This window comes from Neopelma chrysocephalum, unplaced genomic scaffold (assembly GCF_003984885.1).
Source record: "Neopelma chrysocephalum unplaced genomic scaffold, ASM398488v2 Primary Assembly neopelma1_77, whole genome shotgun sequence".
NCBI classification, from domain to species: Eukaryota; Metazoa; Chordata; class Aves; order Passeriformes; family Pipridae; genus Neopelma; species Neopelma chrysocephalum.
The window spans coordinates 4,070,667-4,090,681 of record NW_020897738.1 but is presented as its reverse complement, the minus strand read 5'-3'; the positions used below and the strand labels follow the sequence as shown (position 1 = coordinate 4,090,681).

Sequence of the window (20,015 nt, the reverse complement as noted above, 5' to 3'; positions counted from 1 at the left end):
GTCACGTGTGTAATGACCAGACACATGACCCCTGGGCTCTTGCCAGCCCTACACTGGTGATCTCTGCATGCTGGTCCCTTGTCCACGTATCCGTGCCATCCTTCCCTTGGAGGCTTGCTGCTGCCTGAGGGTGGAGCTCCATGTGGAGCCAGGCTGGCAAAATTTTTTGGCTAGGTGACACCATGCTGCCAGGCTTTCAACTGCTGAGTCTGGTCCCAAAGACTCATATTCAGAGGGTTTGCCCAGAGCAGGGGGTCTCTGGTGGTAGGAGCATTCCTCTTGGCCCTTTGGGCAGGGCTGGTGCTCTCTGTTCCCACACGGCTCTCCATGGGCTTTGTGTCTCACCATCCTCTTCCTCTTCCCCAGGAGAAAGAAAGGAACGCCAAGAGGAAGAAGAAAAAAGGCGCTGCTGTTCAGAACGAAGAAGCCGCCTTCCCTCCTGCAGCTGAGGACGAGGAGATGGAGGTGTCGGGGACGAGCGGCAACGAGGAGGAGATGGCGGAGGAGGCGGAAGGTGAGGCGGGTTGGGGGCTGTGGGGGGGGGGGAATGTGCTCAGCTCTCCTGGCTTTGCTGCCTGGTCACGGCAGAGGCGTCACACACGGCCTCTCCGGAGCTGCAAATGTCAGCACTCACAAGGGGTCACGTCTGTCACCCCAAGGTCACTCCGAGGTGACGGTGTCTCACAGCACAAGGCGCTTGGATGCCTCTGCATTTCACGCTTGCGAGGAGTGCCCTGGATCACTGCCCTCCTCCCATGTCTGTCTGGACAGATGGCTATTTTTGGGAGCCCTTTGGTTTCTGATTCCTGTCAGCGTGCTCTCCAAGAGCACCCAGCTTCCCAGGGCCTCTTGTAAATCACATTTCTTGGTGTTTTCCTCCAAAGGAGGATCCCTGCGTACTCAGCAGGGTTAGACAGCCACCACTGTGGGCTTTCACAGAGCTTATCATGGGCTCAAGGAGAGATAACCAGTCAAGGTTTGTGTGAACCCATCCCCATCCCATCAGGGCATTGCTGCTTCCCCTGTCAGTGGAGTTCCCAGAGCCCAGCCCTGCAGCAAAGGCAGGGGAAGCCGGTGGTCTCCCACCAACAAGGCTGATGCATCATGGCGGGTCTTTTCCTCCTCCTTTCCCTTTTAAGGTAGCATTTTCCTCCATCCCAGGCATACCAAAGAAAGGAAACAACTTGAAAGTGACAATTTTCAGCTATTTATCGCTTAGAAAGTGTGACAGTTTGGAGTTTGGAGAAAATGTGCACAATTTTCCAACAATAGCCCATTTGACTTCTGTCAAAGTAATTTAATAACTTAACCAGCACTATGGCACCACACTGGTTCCTGGCCTTAGCACCCAGGCTAATGGAACTTGAAATGGGAAATCTTTTCAAATTGTCTTTGCAAGTGACTCATTACAAGGCAGATTCCAGGTAAATCTTTGTGCCAGGTGATACGTGACTCACAGGAGCAAAGTAAAAGGTAGTTATTGCTCTTTGTAAGAGTGCCTGAGAGGAAACAATGTGATTTTGAGATTAGAGACAAATCTCTTGACATGCTCTCGAGCCTTACACTCCAAGCATTGGCTCTCATTCTGCTGCTGGGGTCGGCTGCAGAGCTGTGGAAAGGCATGAGCAGGGGGGATGAAACGTAATGGGCATAGAAGTGACAGGATTGTGTTATGTAGGAGATGGCCACTGGCTCCAGGGGGATATTTGGGGATGCTCAGACAATACCTTAGAGTTGCAGGGGCCATGTGGCCGGCCAGGGACAGGGGGAAGGACTTGGTGTGGGGGTTATGGTGTAGACTATGGATTCAGCATCTGGAGGGAGTGCACTGGAGTTTAGAGCTTGGTCGAGCTTGGGATGAGCCACCACTGGGTGTCTCGACAGGATATTCAGAGTAGCATCAAGTGGCAGTCGGGCAGAGTTTGGCTGAACACACTGTGAACCTTGTCCTGGGTGGGTGACAGGGCACCTCATTGCTTGATTGCAAGTGAGTAAGGTTGGAGAAGGCCGAGATTCCTGGAGAGTGTGGCGTGATTTCTCATTGAGGAAGGATGGATGTGCTCTGACGTACAGCTCTTAAGACACAGTCCCTCTGTGCCACTCATCTCACCAGCACTGAGCTGGCTGTGCTGCTGTGGAGAGAGGCAAGTCAAGGAATGCACGCGAGGAAGCCTTTGGGCGTGAGAGCCCTGCCCGGTGGGGACGTGCTGGGATGGGACCGTGGAAATCTCCTGGTGCTCCTGGCCCTGACCGTGTTTGTCCGGCAAAGGCTTGGAGGGAGCAATCCTCTCCCCAGCTGTAGAAACAATCTCTTGGCAGCGCCGAACTCTGAGTGGTGCATGGATGCTTGTGCTTCCAGCTCACGTCAAGCCGCTGGTGGCAGATTTGAGAGTGATCCTTCCCATGTAATAATTAACCTGTCCTGCAACACTGCCAGCGCTTTGCTTTTGCTGACCCTGACCTCCTTTTTTCTGCCACCGGTGGCTTAAACAACAACAAACACATGCAGTGTTTTGGGATGATCCCAGCTGCCCCAGGGGTAGCAGAGCCAGGGACATGGGCAATGTAAGTCAGCGAGCAGGGTGCCAGTGAGGTGCCAGTCCTGGGACAGCAGAACTGATCCTGAGCCATGGGTGAGAGGGTGGGGAGGGAGCAAGTCTTGTCCTGCAAGTCCAGCCAGCAGCAAGGGTTTTCCCTTAAAATCCAGCTTCCCAGTCGCTTGGTCTCCAGGCTTTTGGGCGTGTGGTTTTATGTTTGGGTGGGGGTTAATAATCGTGCTGGGCAAGCAGAGAGGCCCCCAGAACATCGCTTTGCTTAGTAGGCTCTGGATCGGGGGATCCCAGCACAGCTCTCCCAGCCCCGGGATCATCTCCTCCTCAGAGGAACGAGGGCGTTCTCTTCCCAGGGGAGGGGGTGGAGGCAGCGATATGGGAAGCAAGAATCTCGGGCTGATCCTTATTTTTATTTCTTCCCTTTTCTCAGCTGCAGTAAATAACAGCTCCGACACTGAGAGCATTCCCTCGCCAAGGCCTGAAGCCAAAGAAGGAGGCGAAAACGGGGCCAAGGCACCACCCGGGCCAGGAGGTGACACCGGCACAGAACCGGCAGTCAAGTGGGAAGAGGCTCCAACACCCCCTGACGCTCCCCCTGCTCCCCCTGCCAACCCCGCTCCAGCCGCCAGCCCCCCGCCCGAGGCAGCTCCCGAGCCGCCCAGCACCGAGGAGAAGGTGCCAGAGGACCTGGTGGTGGACGTGGTGAAAACGGAGGAGCCAGAGGAGAAGGTGAACGAGGAGCCCTGCAAGAGCGAGGTGAAGAAGGAGGAGAGCGAAGAGAGCCAGGAGAAGGACAAGGGGAATGACAAGAAGGCAGAAAGCGGCGTCAGCAGTGCAGGGACAGCGGGGACAGAGGGGACGCCCAAGGCTGAGAAGAAGGAGAGCCATAAGGGCAGTAAAGGCCCCGGGGTGAACCCTGACAGCGACTCCAGCGCAACCTGCAGCGCAGACGAGATGGACGAGCAGGATGCTGTGGACAAGAGCAGGTAGGAGCTGGGAGAGAGGGGGGCAAGTGAACAGCTGAAGGGCTAGATGAGCATCTCCGTTGCGTGCTGCAGTGTCCATGTGTGCCTTTGTGAGCTCCTCCTTGGGAATATCACTGCTCAGGCACTCCTCCAGGCAAAGGAACTCCCCGGCTGTGTCCCCATGTGCCCCCAGCCCTTTGGCCATTGCTTCCAAAGGGGCTGTGACACAACAGGCAGTGTGATGTCCCAACGTACGGTTACTACTGGGAAATGGCCATGGGCAGATGTTGGGTGCAGAGCCACTGTGTGTGCTGGTGGCAGCTGCCCATCTGGGTGATGCAATTGAGCAGGATGTGCCCTTGGGGACAGTGGAGTTGTGCTGGTTTGCCAGCATCTGGGGTTGGGAATGGTTTCTGTCTGAGCTGGCACTGGCAGGAGAAAAGTCACATCAGGGACATGTTCCCAGCGCAGAGAGGGGGCGAGTTGTTCCCTTGGCGGAGATGCTGCTTGGATCTGTAGGGGCAAATTATCCATCCTGGCCCTAGAGACAGGAGAACAATGTGGGCTGTGTGAGCTTTACTTTACCCAGGCCAGTGGGTTTTCACCTGAGCCGCTGTGGTCCCGAACCCTCCACCTCCCCCTGGGGCTGGCAGCCAAGGGCACCTTGGAGCCTTCATGGATGGCTCTTGGGACAGGGAGGAGAAACATTGGCCTCCTTGTAGAAAATCCTGTTATCTTCCCAGCTTTACCCAAAGACCCCTGCCCACCCAAGAGCCTCACAAATGGAGAGGGGGTTTTCTGTTTTTTAAAGAATACATATGAGTACACATGTCCTCGTAGCACTGAATTTTCTAATGGCTCCTAGGCCAGGTAGGACTCCTGTGTCCACTCTGCCATTGCAGGTAGGGACAGCAGCCCAGCTCCCGCCTCAGAGCTGGGCTGGGACTGGAGGCTGACATCCCACATCCAGCATTCTGTATCCAACATCCCTCCCGTGGGGTCTCAGGAGGCAGTTTGACAGTGAGATGGGTGCTGTCAGTCTGGGCAGGCTGTACACAATGCTGTGGATTGGGTTATTTAAAAAACAACCAAACAAAGCAATGGGATGAGGTTGGAGGGAGTTGTTGTGCATCCCACCACTCTGAATGGCCTCCATGCCTCCCCTGTGAGTGATGCAGGAGCCAGTGGGTGAGTGCTGCTGGTGTGGGAGCATCCTCCACATTGCCTGACTGCCCCAGAGGAGCAGCCCCTCTTGCTGCTGAGCAGCTGGAAGCAGCACTGACGATGCCAAGGGGTGTTGTGGATGCCCCTGGCCCTGGCCCCATGGCAGGGCTGAGGCCTCTTGGCTGCAGAGCTCCTTTCCAGCAGTGGCCAGAGTCCAGCACCACCCCTCCCCACCCTCTCCTCCTTCCCAGACAGGAGAAAACCTCCCAGCAAGGGAGAGTGAGGCCAGTGGGGCTGTTCTCCTGCAGTTTAACATTAACCCAACCGAAAGCAGGACAGCAGTGGATTGTACCAACTTCCCAGCAGCAGAGGAGCAAGTCGTCTTGGGAACGACTTTTCCATCCCAACTTTTTCATCCTCGCTGAGTCAGCGCCTATCTCTCTTGTCAAACGGTTACCAGCTTCCAGGAATATTAAACATTAAACAGGCGTCCCGCAGCTCCCGGGCCGCTCCTCTAATCTGGTGTGGCGATGAGATGCAGGCGATAGCAGAGCCTGCTGGCATGGGAATGCTACAGCTGACGCTGGCACCGGGCACTTATCCCAACCCAGAAGCACCCACAGGGTTGATCCACAGCTGGCTCAGAGTTTTTGGCACCCCCATGCCCTTTGCAGCTCTATCCTGTGGATAGAGCCCTTGCCCTTGCCTTTCCTGTGGGCCGAGGGCTGGTGGCCCGCGGGCGGTTCCCGCAGCCCCGCTGCTGCAGCGTGACTCGCGCTGAGCAGGGCCAGGCTGCCGCGATGCCGCGTGAGCCGCCCCGTCACCGCATCACCCGATGCTTGCCCGCCCACCCACCGCCGGCGGGGCGTGGGTGCTCTTCCCTGCGCTTGTGAAAGCGTCAAGCTGTCCCTGGCATCTACTAGAAGGGGACAGAGGGTGGTTGGGGTGTCCCCGCGGTGAGAGGGAAAGGGTGCAGGGTAGGGGCAGCCTTTTTTTGGGTCCTCCTGCAGTTCACACTAGCAAAGACACGGCCAGGATTGAGGAGGCGCAGCCTTAACTCATCCAAGCTGAAGAAGGCAGCTGGTTGTCTGTGGTTCCACGCAGCGAGTGCTGCAGGAGGGCTGCTGCGAGCACGGCCAGGATGTGGTTCAGCGAGAGGTCACACCGGATGGGGATGCATGAGGGAGGCCATGCACAGCCACCACTGCAGACCTGCAGTGCAGAGAGGAGACACCTGCCCGTAAACACTGCACTGAGCCACCCCTGGGCTGCACATCCCATTGCTGGCTCAGCCATAGGTGCGGGGACTCTGCTGGGCCAGCGCCGTGTTGGTGCCGTGGCCCTGGCTTGGGGGAGCCCGTTGGGGAGATCTGGTAGCCATTGCCTTTGCACAGCCACTGGCTGTGCATGGAGTTGCGTTTGACTGGGTCATGTGTCAGTGTGTTGGGTCATCTGGAAATTAAACTAGTCCCCATCTCTGTGGCAGACATTGGGGAACGCAGTGTCCTAGTCATCCCCAAAGCTTCATGCTTGGGAGGGGGTATTTCTACACCACCAAAGCTCAGCCATGGGTATCCTGACCCCTTCCCGCTCAAACCCCTTTCCCATCCTTCCCAATGCCATCACCCATCTTTAGGCACTCGTGCTTGGGTTTGGGAGGCTGCAGGCTGGCAGCAAGTAGATACAAGATGCTGAGAGTTGTTCATGCAGTGACTTCCAGAGCAAAGCATCCATTGTCCGGCACAAAATCTGCTGGGAGGGATAAAATAAATTAGGCAATTTGCACATTGATGAATTTAATACTGCCTTTGGCTTCCTAAGCGTCAGGATCCTGGAGGGATGCAGGAAACCTGAGGATCTTGAGGGTGCTTAAGGGACTTTTAAGAGTGCTTAAATGCATCTCTGCAAGCACCAACGAGCGCACAAAGCAGCTGCTGCAGCGGCTGTGCCACAGCTCAGCGTGGCGTGAAGGTCTCAGGGACAAGTGCTGGGTGCCCTTGTCCCCAGCCATGTGTTTCAGCAGACTTTGGAGCATTGCACCCTTCCAGGAGCCTTGTGTTCCCCATAGCATGCCTTTATAACATCCATGTGGCTTCACAGGCAGACATCACTGGGATTATTTAGGGAGAAGCTGAGATTTGCTGGCCCTTGCCTGGTCTCCCCTGGGTGCCTAACCAGAGCACCCTGGGCCCAGTGTGGAGGTTGGTCCCCTTCCTCTCTGGTGCCAGGCTGCACAGAGCAAGGGCTGGGGCAGTCCCAGCACCATGATGAATTTATTCCCCACACATGGCCCCGCCACGCTTGTTTATTCATCCAAGGGTGAGCATGGAATGACCTTGAAATTTATAGGCTGAAGAGAACACTGAAATAACAGCTAAAATAAACAAATCAAGCTGTAAAGCTTGAAAACTATGAACTAGCTTCAACAAATTGAAGTCAGGAGAGAGAGAAAGCAGAGATGGCCTGGAGAGATGTGGTCCCCAGGGTCTCAGCATGGGAGCTGGGAGCTGGACACACCGATGGTTTGACCCACGGGCTTTGCACACCTCCATCCCACCCCGTTTTGGTGGCACCATGGGGATCCCCACTGTGTTTACACAGGGACTCTGCACGGCTGGCTGAGTGTCTGCCAGGGAGCTCAAACAGCCAAGGGGAAGAACAAGTGGTGAGAGTGCAGGGCTGCACAGCTGCTGGGCTGCTGAGCACCAAATCCCATCCAAATCCAGCCTCTCATCTTTCAAGTGACCCGAGCGCCCCAGCTGCCTGCCCGTGGTGGCTTGTCCCAGCTTTAGCACCTCGATAAAAGACAGTCCTTGAAGAGGAGCATGGGCCAATCCCCAGCTCTGGGTGAGCACCACATGGAACTCCAGAAGGTAGCATGATGCCCATGTGAACTCCCAACTGGTCACCCTGCTCTGTAATGCCCAGCTCCAGGCTCCAGTTCTCCCTCAGGTTTATTCTGGACAACAGCATATTTGTTAGGAATAGCGTGGGGATGAGGGAAAGGGGTTGAGAGCCTGCTGAGCCAGATGTAAGGGTCTCATTTGAGCGCGAAGTCCTCTGGGACTTTGAGCTCAGATTCCCAGCAGCAAGCAGTGGTCCAGCACGCTCATCTTTCATGCAGAGGATGTTCTCTAGGCTCAGCAGCATAAAACAGGGGTGCAGGGTGTGGGGTGGGACATGGAATGTGCCCGTGGCATTACCCTGCTGACGTGCATCTGCTGGTTCCAGGTTGCTGTCCCCCCGGCCCAGCCTGCTCAACACCACCAGCGACACCAGGCTCAACTCCTCGCCGCAGAAGCCACTGGACCTGAAGCAGCTGAAGCAGCGAGCTGCTGCCATCCCTCCCATCGTGAGTACCCCACCAGAGAGGGCCGAGACTGAGAGCACAGTGACTGCCTGTGCCTCATGCGCGCTCTTCCTTTGGGCTCTGTGGTGTGCGTCAGGGTTGCAAGGATGTGCTCATCCCTGGGGATGGCCTGTGGTCCACAGAGAGCTGTGCCTGGGTGGTGCAAGCCCCCGGGCAGGCAAGGTGCTCCCTGTGCAGAGCGTGTTCCCAGCTGCTGGAGCAGCTCTGCCAGCAGCGTTTGGATGTCTCTTGAGCTCTTTTATCAGAAAGTCGTGGGAGGTCTGGACAGAAAAAGCTTCTCGTTGCCACATGACTGCTGCCTCCCATTGCTTTAAAAAGCAAGAGTGCGCCTTCCCAGCCCTGCATTTCATCTCATGTGCTTGAAGGATACCACCTAAGAAGTACTTATGCTCTTTCTCACCCAGAAGCTTTGCTTGGTCTCTTTTTGGCTACCCAGTAGTTGTGAATTGAAAGAACGTTACTCTCCAAGGCTGCTGGTTCCTCCTGGTGCAGTGGCTTGGGCTGTGATGAAACACATCCTGCTGTCTCCAGAGTCAGCACCAGAGGAGCAGCAGCACAGTGTGAGCAGGGAGGAAATCCCTGCCTTGGGGTTTGGGTGCTCAGAGAGGATTCATTCCTGATGCTCTTCCAGTTTCCCATGTTACAGCTGAAGATGTGGCTGCTGTAATGTAACTTCTGAGAAAAGCTATGAGCACGTAACTATAGATTAGAGGTTTAAACAAATCTGAGTCTCTCCTGTGGCATCACGAGCACAGGGCTGACATGCTTTGTCATGGGCTTTTTTAATCTCCTGTGGCTGGTGAGCTTTGAAGCCCTGTTGCCCTGCCAAGACTTGCCAGGATGGGACAGGGGGTTCTCATGACATCTTGATGTCTCCAAGACTGTTACAGATGTCAACAACACATGACAAGTGTCACCAATTCTTACTGCTTTGCAGATTTCCGAAGGTTTCTCAGAGGGGATATTGCAGAGTGGAAGCGTGAAGCCTCAGGTACCTCCCCACGCCTTGGCTCTCTACCAGCAGCAGATCACAAAAGCCCACGAGTCTGCCCGTGAGGACATGCCCCCGAGCAAGCCCCAGCAGCAGCAGCCTGAGAAGGAGCAGCAGCAGCCCAGCAGCAGTCCCAGGGGAAAGAGCCGGAGCCCCGCTGTTGGTGACAAGGAAGGTAGGGCTGTGTGTGTGTCGGTGCGTGTGTATCCGCACGGAAATGCCCAGTGTGTGCAGCTGTACGCAGCCGGCAGCTCTCCTCCTCTTAGGTGAAAGCTTTCGTCGACCCTTGAAAGCTCTTTAATAGCATCTTGAGGCAGGACGAGAGAGGCATGGCTAATTTCCCGTGTTCATTAGACAGTACATCATGTCTCATTGAGCCTACAGCAAACACCGGCCAGTGTGGAGCGCCGAGGAGGTGAAGATTGCCTTTATTAGCGTCTCTGCCATTCACTGGAGAGCAGAGGGGCCTGGAGGCATGCCAAGGCTCTGGGTACAATGGCTCTTTTCTACCTTGCTGGCTTTCTATAAAGAATGCTTTTAATGCACAGCAGGGACCATTATTTCATTTAAAATCAATGCTAATACTGTGACTCGGAGTCCAAAGGTTCCTGTAAAGATTCCCAGTGCTTTCTCCCCGGAATAGCTCTGATGTGGTTTGGCTGCTTAATGAGCAATTCAGAGTTTCCCACCGTAGAGCATCTGAAGCATTATTAGCTTGAGCACCTGGGGATCAAGGTTAAGGAGAGACGGGAAGTCCTGATGAGACCATCCTCTAAATGTGTTTTTAATCTGAGTGTCAGAGTCTGTTCCAGTTCAGCGTCTGCATCCCTGCCTCTCATAGGCAGCCTGTGGCTCAGTTGTGTGGGAGGATGAGATGCTGTCACCAGTGTCACAGTCAGGAGCAGGGAAGTCGGGCTGGGTGGGTGCATTGTCCCCCAGTGCTGGATCCTGCACAGGGGCGGGTGCAGCTGCAAAAATTACCTGCTTGTGCATGGAAGAGGAAGGTGGATAAGACTGTATTGGGGAGGCAGATCTGCACTGGACTTGGGTGGTGATCTTTGCTGGAAAATCACTGCACTAGTTCACCCTCTGGCAGCCAGGATCGTAGCAGCCTGCTCTGTGTGTCCTGGACCAGGTAGTTATTCCTCAAGCTGTCATGCCCCTCTGGACAGACGGGTGCCCTTGCAGGGAGAGTTGGTTTCTGCCACTTGTCCGCATTTTTTTCAAATAATAAATAGCACCATGTGTGCATCACATCTTCAGAATGTTTTGCATATAAGTAAGGAAGGTGACTGCTCACCTTGAAAGAAAGGGAGTTTCCCTGAAGTCGTGGTGTTGCCACCTGTGAAGTCCAATTTCCAGTTGATCTGATTTTGCTGTGTTCCTGTTTGTTGCCCAGGCGGAACAGTTCCTCTCTAACTCTTCCCCCTCAGTGTCAGGCACCTCCTGTGCCCTAATCCTGTGTGGACCTGATGCTGCAATGCTCAGCTTCCTGGTGCACTGGGTGCCTTGGCCAGCACTCCAGCCCAGAGCTCTGCATTGCTCATGTCTCAGTGCTGCAGCTCCAGCTTCCTCCTGGCCACAGGAGGATGAGGAGATGAGGCAGACTTGTGTGTGTGAGGTACAAGGCAGGGTTTAGGTGTTGGAGTCAATCATCCCATTCTGTGACCTGCTGGCACCATTATTAAATACAAGGATCTGTTATCCCAGTGGGTCTTTTGTTGCTTTGTTCTCTGCAAAGCACTAATGATATGAGGCACTTTATTCTCTCTTCTGTAGTGCTCTGAATCTTCCATGTTAATGAAATTAATTACACCTCCCTGTACCCTGCAAACATCTCAGCAGGACTTGGCCTCCAGCTGTGTGCTCTCCAAGCCCTGCATGGCTCTGCATGTGTGCTGGGTGCCACGGTGGGTGTGCGATGCACGTGGACCCCAGGGAGTCATAGGCTGGTCTTCTCTGTCTGTGATGGGAATGCACCTCCCCTTTGAAAACCAGAAGGTTTGTGATGAGTCACCTCAGAGAGAAATCAACTCCCCCAAAGCCCTGATTTCAGTGCGAGTATGGACTCAGTGCTGTCTCGCCCCTTGGAACACATCCCAGCTGTGGGTCAGGGGTTAGAAGGGAGATAGCCAGATAGTCCTGGCAAATCTGTGTACATCCCTTCCCTCCCCTTTTCTCCAAGGCATCCCAGTGAAGTGGCAAGCATCCAGACTGCAGACATCGTGCTGCCACTTGGGGCTTGAGTTAAAGGGGAGAGTCCCCTACAGCCTGCAGAGCCTCTGGGAGAGCAGCCCTGTGCCACCTCCCAGCAAGGGGCCAGCTCCACCGGAGCAGGTACTCCCAAGCTCAATAAGAGAGCTTGAACTCCTGCAACTGCTCCAGAGATCGACATCCTTCACACCGCTCTGGATTCACTTCAAAGCCAAGTCTTGCACACATCCTGGCCGAGGCGTTGGCTGCCTCGCAGCCGCTGGCTGGGGCCATATCGGCTTGGAGGGCGGCCAGCCAGCCGTACCTTCCTGAGCACTGCCCTCCCTTCCCTGCCTTCCAAGAGGAGCTGCTAATCACGGGGCTGGGCAGAGGCAGGCAGCCCTGCCTGGATCTCACCGACAGGCAGACGGATCCCCTTTGCCATTGCCGAGTTGCCGTCAGGCATATCTTTGGTTATCACTCGGCGGTTTGAACTCCAGCAGTATGTTTTGTGTTGATTTAGTTGTGTTTCATTTGGCCTTTGTAGGCGATGGGGAGCCAAGAGCATTAATTTGGATGACGGATCATATAAACCCTGACTCCTTCGCTCCCATTCCAGGGACTTGATAAACGGTAATAGGAACTCTCTCTTCCCCGCGTAAGTGCTATTTTATCAAAAGCTGGCTGAGTTATAGCCACCCTCTAATGTGGGGGCAATTAGGAACTGGCCACATTTCACAGGCTGGAGAGGCATGCAGGGGAGGGGATGGCTCCCGCGGGGAGGGGAGGAGGATGGGGCTCTCCAAGAGCCATCCAGGGTGCATGTAGCCTTGGCTGACAGTGCCTTGGCGTCAGGGAGCATCTTCAGCTGGGACATCCCAGCGCTGTTCGCCTCCGCATGAGCAGAGCTGAGCGGGGCTGAGCTGAAGGGGGGAAGATCAGAGAGCATGGATGTGCCAGGGACTCTCAGTCAGAGTGGAGGACGTGTCTGGATTCCCCTATACTGGCAGGATGAAGGAATCCTCTCTGGGATCCAGCATGGGGAGAGAAGAGGCCCCAGCCAAGGTCTGGCCCCCGCAGACTGCGGAGGTGTGAGTGCCTGCACACCTCTGTGTGCCCAGAATGGATTTCTTCTCTCACCAAAGGGGGCAAGAATAATCTCCCAGCTTCTGAGTACACTGAGCATTAATAACGATAATGCAGTAAAGCTTCATTAAATTGGGCCTCTGATAATCTACTTGCCCTATTATTAGGCTTAGCAGGATTCAGGCATCTATTTTTATCAAAAATTGATGGTTAAAGGCTGAGTTCATTTGTGATTGCTATTGTTTACTGCACAGTTTCTAATTTCTGGTCAATGCGGACGTTACACAGGTGGATCTGGAGAAGAAGGGCAGTGCAAAATTAAGTGTTTATTGATTACAAACAAATCCTACCAAACCTGCCTCTAATCCATCCAGAAAAGGCTGTCTCATCTGTCTGCTTAGCAAAGCGTGAGGATGCACTTGGCATTGAGCTGGTGCAGATGAAGCCTCTCTTTTCCCTGCCATCCTTCAGCGCACGGCAGGGTTCGGGCATCCCCAGCACAGTTTCTCCATCATTAAACTCCTCTTGGCCTCCAATCAGCCTTTTTGTAGCCAGGATGAACCCAGAATGGCATCCAGGATGCCCTGAGCCGGGTAATTTCAGGAAGCTTTCCTGCCCCCAGCCCCTGTGCCTCACAGCAGGCCGCCCTCATTTGGTTGTCCCACAGAGTCCGTCTTCATCTTCGTTTGCCTTTGACAGTCTCAGGCAGTGTGGTTGTCCCAGGTGTTCGGAGAACATCAGCATGTTATCCCCTTCCTGTCCAAGAAGCTGATGCCACTATTTCCGGACACTTCCCACAGCCTGCAAATGATTTATAGCCAGCAGCCATCCTTTAGGAGCAGCTGAGCTTTCACATCACGGTGTGATGTGGGGATGAGCTTGTTCCCAGTGTGCTGGTATGCAGTGGTCCCTGGCAGTGGCCTGGAGCTCTGCAGGCATCCTGTGCCCCGCTGCACACCACAGACCATGTTGTCACCAGAGAGCTGGTGCCCTCTGGGTGTCCCCCGTGCACCAAAGAGACGCTGACATTGGTGCCTCTTGGCGTTAAACTCAGTGGAGGATTTGGCAGGATCATTGTTAATCTCCCTGCCATGCCATGGTGGCCACTGTGGAGCTGTGGGCACAGGCAGGAGCTGCCCAGGAGTGATTCATGGATGGCCAAGCCCTGACAAGGAGCTGGACCCTGCAACTGGCTGCAAATGCCATCTCTCCTTGGTGAGGTGGGATGGCACCAGGTCCATGGAGTGCTCTGCTGGCAGTGAGCACCAGCAGAGTCACCAGCACAGATGTCCATCCTCACAGCTGCACTTTAAGCATCTGAGTAAAATAAATGCTGTCAAATCCAGGTGGTAACACTGAGCTTTTTCCTTTTAGCTTGGTTGGGGAATTCAGCCCTCACCTCATGGCCAGGTCAGACGGAACTGAAGCCACTTCCTGTGCTTGGAGCTGGCTCTGGCTTCCCTTCCCATGCTCGCAGAGACCGCTCACCCATGGTGGCTGCTGACCAAGCTGGTTTCTTTCTGTGTCCCTTGCAGAAAAGTCCGTGCATTTCTCCTCCATCGCAGAGGCTCAGAAGCTGAGTGCAGAGTCGATGGCTGCCTCGTGCTGGCCCCCTGTCCTGTCCTACCCCCGGGATGTGATCAAAACCTCTCCCCAGGCAGAGCCCCACTTGTTCCAGTACAACCCACCAGGCAAGTAGAACCCACTGGCTGTGTGGTATGTGTCCTCCTCTGCCTGACCTGAGGCTGAGCACAGACTGTGATTGCAGCCAGTACCACAGGTCAGGCTCTTGAAGGTTCATGAGTGATCACATGGGTCTCACAGCTCTGGCTGGGGCAGGTTTAGGGATGTGGTTTGTCACAGAGCAGTGTGGGTGCAAAGTCAGGCAGATTTTATCCTTCGCTGCACTGTCCCTCTCCAACTGGAGGGCAGACAAGTCGGGCACAGCACATCCTCTGGCTGCAGAGGGGACAAGGCAGTAATTTAAACTATTCCAGTCCTTTCCAAAATGGTCATGTGACTTGGAGCCTTGTGCAGGCTCACAGCTGGCCAGTTCACTGCATCCAGCCCCTGCTCCCTCCCGTGCCCCTTTCCTCTCTGATAGCTGCAGCAACTCTGCCTGCCCTTGGTCCCCCTAATGTTTGTGTTTTCCTCACAGGACACCCCATCCCACTAAACCTGCATGAGAGCTCTCGCTCGGGGCTGCAGAGACTGGCCAGCATCTCCAACCCTCCCCCCCTCATCTCCTCCACCAAGCACCCCTCCGTGCTGGAGAGACCCGTCGGATCCATTTCCCAGGTAGGGTATTGGGTGTGAGCGGTGGAGACACCTCACAAGGACCATCAGCCGCTCCTGACCTCTCCTCTTGCCCCACAGGGAATGCCCATCCAGCTCCACACACCCTACAGCTCCGAGCATGCCAAGGTCCCTGTCGGCTCCATCACCATGGGCCTGCCACTGACCATGGATCCCAAGAAACTGGGTAAGGAACTGGGAAGCGAGTTGTTTCTCGCGTGTCCTGAGAGCAGCAGGGAGTGAGCTTGCTGGCAGCATAGGGGAAAGGAGGAGCACAGGACACAGCAAGGGAGCACAGAGAGAACTGCTAAGAGGATGAAAGGATTAGTCCGTCAGGAGAGCAGAGACACAGGGAGCTAAATTTGTGCGGTATAGGAAAGCAGCAACTCGGTCAGGGATGCATCCCAGCCTATAAATACCCTCCAGCTAATACTGTGATCGAAGGAAGGAAATATATTGTTGCTCCCCAGGCTGGTAGGATAAAGAGTAAATGGCCTGAAGTGAACAAAGAAAGTGTTTAGTCTGCAGATTTGGAAGCTTTTCTTAACAGCAGGAGGTGATGGGTGAGGGATGAAGCCTGGGGAGCAGGGATATGGGCTCTGTTTCCTACTGTGTGTAAGTCCTGTTATAAACCAGCACAAGGATTTCAATGTCAGCTCCGGTCCCAGTGTGGGCAGTGCCTTTGCCAGTGCGAAAGATCTGGCTTTGCTGGCTGCCTGTTGTGTGTTCACCACCCTGGGAAGTCCATCCCAAAGAGCTGGGGATGGCAAAGGTGCGAACTTGGGGTGGGCAGGAATAAAAGCCTCGACCAGCCAAGGGCTGCAGCCCCGTATCCTGCGGCTATGCTGATATGCGGTTAATGTTTTCCAGTGCCTTTTCCTGGAGTAAAGCAGGAACAACTTTCTCCTAGAAGCCAGGCCAGCCAGCCAGAAAGTCTGGTTCTACAACCGTCCCAGGAGGGCTCCATCCTGCGGGGTGAGGACCCAGAGTGGGAGGCGCGTGTCCCAGCTGTGGAAGGGGAGGGATGCTGGCACTGCCAAGCCTGGTGAATGCTACGCTGGCTGCAGCTGCCTGGTTATCTTGGGTTTGATTCCTTGGACTGAGCCCAGCCCAAGGGGTCTCTTTGCCCCTTTTCTCTGTATCCCCAAATCAGGGCCTCGGGTCTTGATTCTGGTGAAGGTTTTGCATTCAAGGGCCACCCGAAAATCTGTTACGTAAGACAAAGCAAGACATGTTTAAATTCCATTAATTGGTGTTTTTGTGCTCTTTACTGTTGCTGCTGCAGCTTGGCAGGGACCACATTTTCTTTAAATACAACTCTCTCTCAAGTTTCTTTCCCCATTAGCCAGGTAAAAAAAATAAATGCCAAGGTGTTGCTTTTTAGTGCAAATTCTGGTTTGTGAACCACCCCCAGTAAGGCAGTCAGGAGCCTGAGTGTGGCGGGCTCAAATCCTGCACTTAGTCTCAGCCCCATGGGTTTTGTGCTGAACAGCAAACGCAGCCCCAAGCTCACTGGCTTTGTGTCCTACAGGTACTTCCCTTAGCTCTGCCTCTGGAGGGAGCATCACCAAGGGAACACCCACATCCAGACCCCCTCCGGAGTCGCCCATCACCTACCGAGGGTCCATCACACACGTAGGTTCCTTGTTTCCAGTAGTTTTTGCTTCCTGGGTTTTGGTGGCTGCAGCTTGTGGATGAGGGAACCATGGGTTTGCAGGGTGCATCGAGTGTGGGGCACAGGGCTGTGCAGCAGGTCTGTGATGCCCCACCCCATCGAGCCCCTTGGAGAGGTCTGGAAGCAGCCTCTGCTTGGGATGGCATGAGCCATGTCCTGTGAGCTGAGACTGCAGAAGAGCAGAGCCTGACAAGCAGCAATGCAGCCTTACAGCACGTTTAAACCCTGCTTTGGTTTACGTAGCTGTCAAGAACAGAGGCAAAGGCAGCTTTAAGTGGATCTGGGAAAATCATCTTGCCAGGGCAAGAAAGTGGAGCGGAGCAAAGGAGGAGATGGGTGGAGGGCCCAGGCCTGGTGGAGGAGGGTTGAGGCTGTGAGGGGCACATAAGGTAGCGAGGACTCGTGCCAGCACTGAGCGTGCTGTGCTGGGGGTCCTGCCCAAAGGCTCTTCAGCAGGAAGATACTTTGGCCTTAATCTCCACCATCCATCTTCAGAAGAGCAGCTGGCAAGCGGGTGATAGTTCCTTGCAGTGTGAGTTATTGCTCATCTGGTAACAGAGCGGAGAGCATTAAAGAAAAAAAAATCTGCTTCCCATGGGGATTTTATCTGGCCATCATTCAGATATTTAAAGCCACTCAGGCTTAGATTTTTGCCTGCCTCCTTCAAGGGGAACGACCATGTTCTCTTTGGCCCTGGGGACCTGATCCTGAATCTTGGCCCAGAGCAAAGGCTTAGCTTGACTGGTGCCCTGTGTCCAACAGGTGCCAGGAGTGGGTGCTTGGGGGCTATAAATAACCCATCAGAGCAAATACTTGCTCCATCCTCTCAGATGCTCCTGCAGCAGCTATGGGCAGCAGTGGGTGGGCGTCAAGGGCCTTGAGCACCATGTGGGAGTTCAGGAAATCAGCAGAGTTTGTTGAGACAGTTTTGCATTCAGCTAATGAGTCCAGCTAATAAATTCCTTTGTTTGGCTTGGGATTAAGGTACCAAGCCCAGACGCAGGGCATTGCCTGCCTCTCCTGCTGGCTCAGCAGCCTGCATCCCTCTGCTCCCGTTGTGGGGAGAAGGAGCCCCCTGTTCCGGCAGCAGCTCCCAGTACTAGAGCTGATATTTGATCTCAGATTAGTCATCCAGTTCACAGGAGGCAAATCTTGCATATATGCTCTCTGCTCTGAAGCCATCTGTCATCACTTGCTTTCATGTCCACAGGAGGGAGGTGAATTACCTGGGGCTGGGAGGGCCATTCCTGGGTGCACTGCGAGGGTGAATGACCGGAGCACTGAACCTGCGCTGCCACATCCTGGCAACAGCAGCAGGGTTTTGGGGACTGCTGGTGCTCTGAGGGTTTGGCACAGAGCAGGAGCATCCCCAAGCAGGGGTGGGGAAATAGCCTGCATGGCATAACCTGCAAGCACCAGCAAAGCTGCCTGTGGCATCATATCCCCTGAGGCATGCATCAGTCTTGGGGGTTGCAGGGGTTAAACGATCAGAGTAGGCAGGTGTCAGTCAAGAGCTTCACTCTGACAGCATTGCTGTGCCTTTCCAGAGATGGGGAGGGGAACCATCAGCCCATGGTGGCTGTTCCCAGTTGGCACCGACAGGTTACAACGGCAGAGGGGTGTTAATCACCAACGACTCTTCGAGGACATCCAGTTCTGTGTGTTTTGAAGGGGATTCCGGGGGCAGGTGGCTGTGAGCTATGTCTGTGTGTGCCTGGGGGAAGGAGAGGGTTTTTTTCACACCAGTTTGTGTGAGAAGCCCAATGCTATTCCTGTTGGAGAGCTAAGGCAGCCTTCGCTCCCCGACCTGCTCCGGGACCGATTTCATTGCTGCCATCTCGCCCGGGCGCGCTGCCAGCCGCCAGCTCCCGCACACAGGCAGCTCGCTGAAGGTCATGCTGCTGCCAGCAGATCTGCCTGGGTGGGCAGGACTTCTCTGTGGCTCCTGTGCCAGAGTGGGGAAATAGGCTGAAGGGGAAAAGCTAACACTCGAGCAATCCCTGCTGTCACCAGGGTGTCACCAGGAGGGCAACCAAACCTTGGGAGGAGAAGCAAGCCAGGTAGCTTACTCTGAAACACGCAGGGTGAGAGAGTTGCTGTTCTGGAGGTCTGTGCTGTCCTCGTCCCCCGCCTCTTCCCAGCAGCCTCGCACAGATCACGTACCTTTTTACCGCTCCTTGTTATCATCCTCATCAATAATTAAGCTGCAAGTCCCTTGCTGTTGGCTGCGCCAGGAAGCGGAGGCCGGGTGCGCTCCCTCCGCTCAGCCTCCCGTGGGGAACAGCCTGTCCCTGCGCGGGCGCTTGCTTAATTGCTTGTGACACTGTTAAATATGGATCTTGGTGGCTTTCCAAGGGCACCCCGGCAGAAGTGCTGTACAAAGGAACCATTACCAGGATAATCGGAGAAGACAGCCCCAGCAGAGCAGAGAAGGCAAGGGAGGATGCCGTGCCCAAAGGACATGTCATCTACGAAGGGAAGAAAGGCCACGTGCTGTCCTACGAGGGTAAGTCCTAACTCTCTGCCTTTTTAGGGCAGGTGCCGGGGGTTTGTGCCACCCTGGCTGGGAGTTAGGAGCCATTTGAGGAAAGGCTGACAAACTGCAATGGGCTAGCCTCATGTCTTGCTTCCAGCGTCAATTCTCTCCCTTCCCACCCTGCTGCTCTCTGTCCCTCTTTCCTGTGTGGTTATCTTGCCTCAGAGACAGCTTGCTGGCAGGCAGGGTTGCAATGGTTTTGATTGGTTTCTGGAAGCAGGGAAGAGGAGAGAACCAGATGGGAAGGTATTGCCTTCATCCCAAGCACCCTGTGCAGGAGGGGGACTGATCAAAAGCATCACAAGAGCATCCCCAAACTCTTGGGCCAAGGCGGACTCAAGAACATGCAAGATGGAGGCAAATCAAGTAGTTTGGTATAAAGGTTTATTTGGACATCAGATTCTCACCTGCAGTGTCTTGGACACTATGTAGCTTTTCCAGCATGGGGCTGCCTTGCAAGGAATCCTCCTGGGTCCGGCAGCACTGTGCCTCAGTATCTAGTGAGTTTTGCTAGAGCTGTTGAGGGGCGTGAAGCCATTCCTGCATCCCACGAGGTGTCTGTCTGGGGATGTGTTGGCCTGTTGCCTCACCCCCTGGCACAGTAAGGCGCTTCCTCAGTAAATGCCGGCGGTGCCTCGCTGTGTTAGTGGTACCAGCAGGTGGTCACCAGCTGCTCCTGCCTCCTCTGCGCCTGCTCAGCCCAGTGCAGCACTGGCCATCAGAGCTGCTCTTTGCATCCTGGTGCCTCCCATTGGAGATAGGCAGATGTTCCTCTGCAGTGAGGCTGGAAGCAACGCCTTAGTTCTCACCTTTCCCTGTGTGCTGGGTCATGCATCCCTTGTTGTGGAGCCGGGCTCCTCCTACCCCACAGCTGGGCTCAGGAAGAGCTGAGTTAGGCTCTGCAGCCCCGCATCCTCCTGGGGTAAAATACTGGCATGTGCTCTGGTGTGCATGGGGACGGCCATCCTCATGTGTCACCTCTCTTCTCAGTTGCATTTGGGAGATGGCTAAGAAGCAGATTCCAACCTCAACCACCTCAGCAGGTGTCTCTGGCCAGCTGCTGTGCTGCCTGAACCCTCTGCCTCCCTGGGGCAGAGCATCCCTCCCTGGGGTCCTGCAGTCAGTCCTGCAGGCAGAGTGTGTCCTGAAGAAGTCCCTTTCCTCTTACCCACAAGTGCCGGCAGCTGG

The 20,015-nt window shown here is 54.9% G+C and overlaps 1 protein-coding gene across 2 annotated transcripts in view; it reads left to right on the top strand.

Moving 5' to 3' along the window:
* NCOR2 (nuclear receptor corepressor 2) overlaps window positions 1–20,015 on the top strand; it is a 140,513-nt gene that overhangs the window by 100,417 nt on the left and 20,081 nt on the right. For both annotated transcript variants that reach the window (XM_027689672.1, XM_027689673.1), the window contains 10 exons: window positions 367–514; window positions 2,983–3,538; window positions 7,913–8,033; window positions 8,989–9,217; window positions 13,857–14,012; window positions 14,480–14,619; window positions 14,698–14,803; window positions 15,487–15,591; window positions 16,148–16,251; window positions 18,647–18,797. In XM_027689672.1, the coding sequence (XP_027545473.1) occupies window positions 367–514; window positions 2,983–3,538; window positions 7,913–8,033; window positions 8,989–9,217; window positions 13,857–14,012; window positions 14,480–14,619; window positions 14,698–14,803; window positions 15,487–15,591; window positions 16,148–16,251; window positions 18,647–18,797 (1,816 nt within the window). The remainder of the gene's footprint in view (window positions 1–366; window positions 515–2,982; window positions 3,539–7,912; window positions 8,034–8,988; window positions 9,218–13,856; window positions 14,013–14,479; window positions 14,620–14,697; window positions 14,804–15,486; window positions 15,592–16,147; window positions 16,252–18,646; window positions 18,798–20,015) is intronic.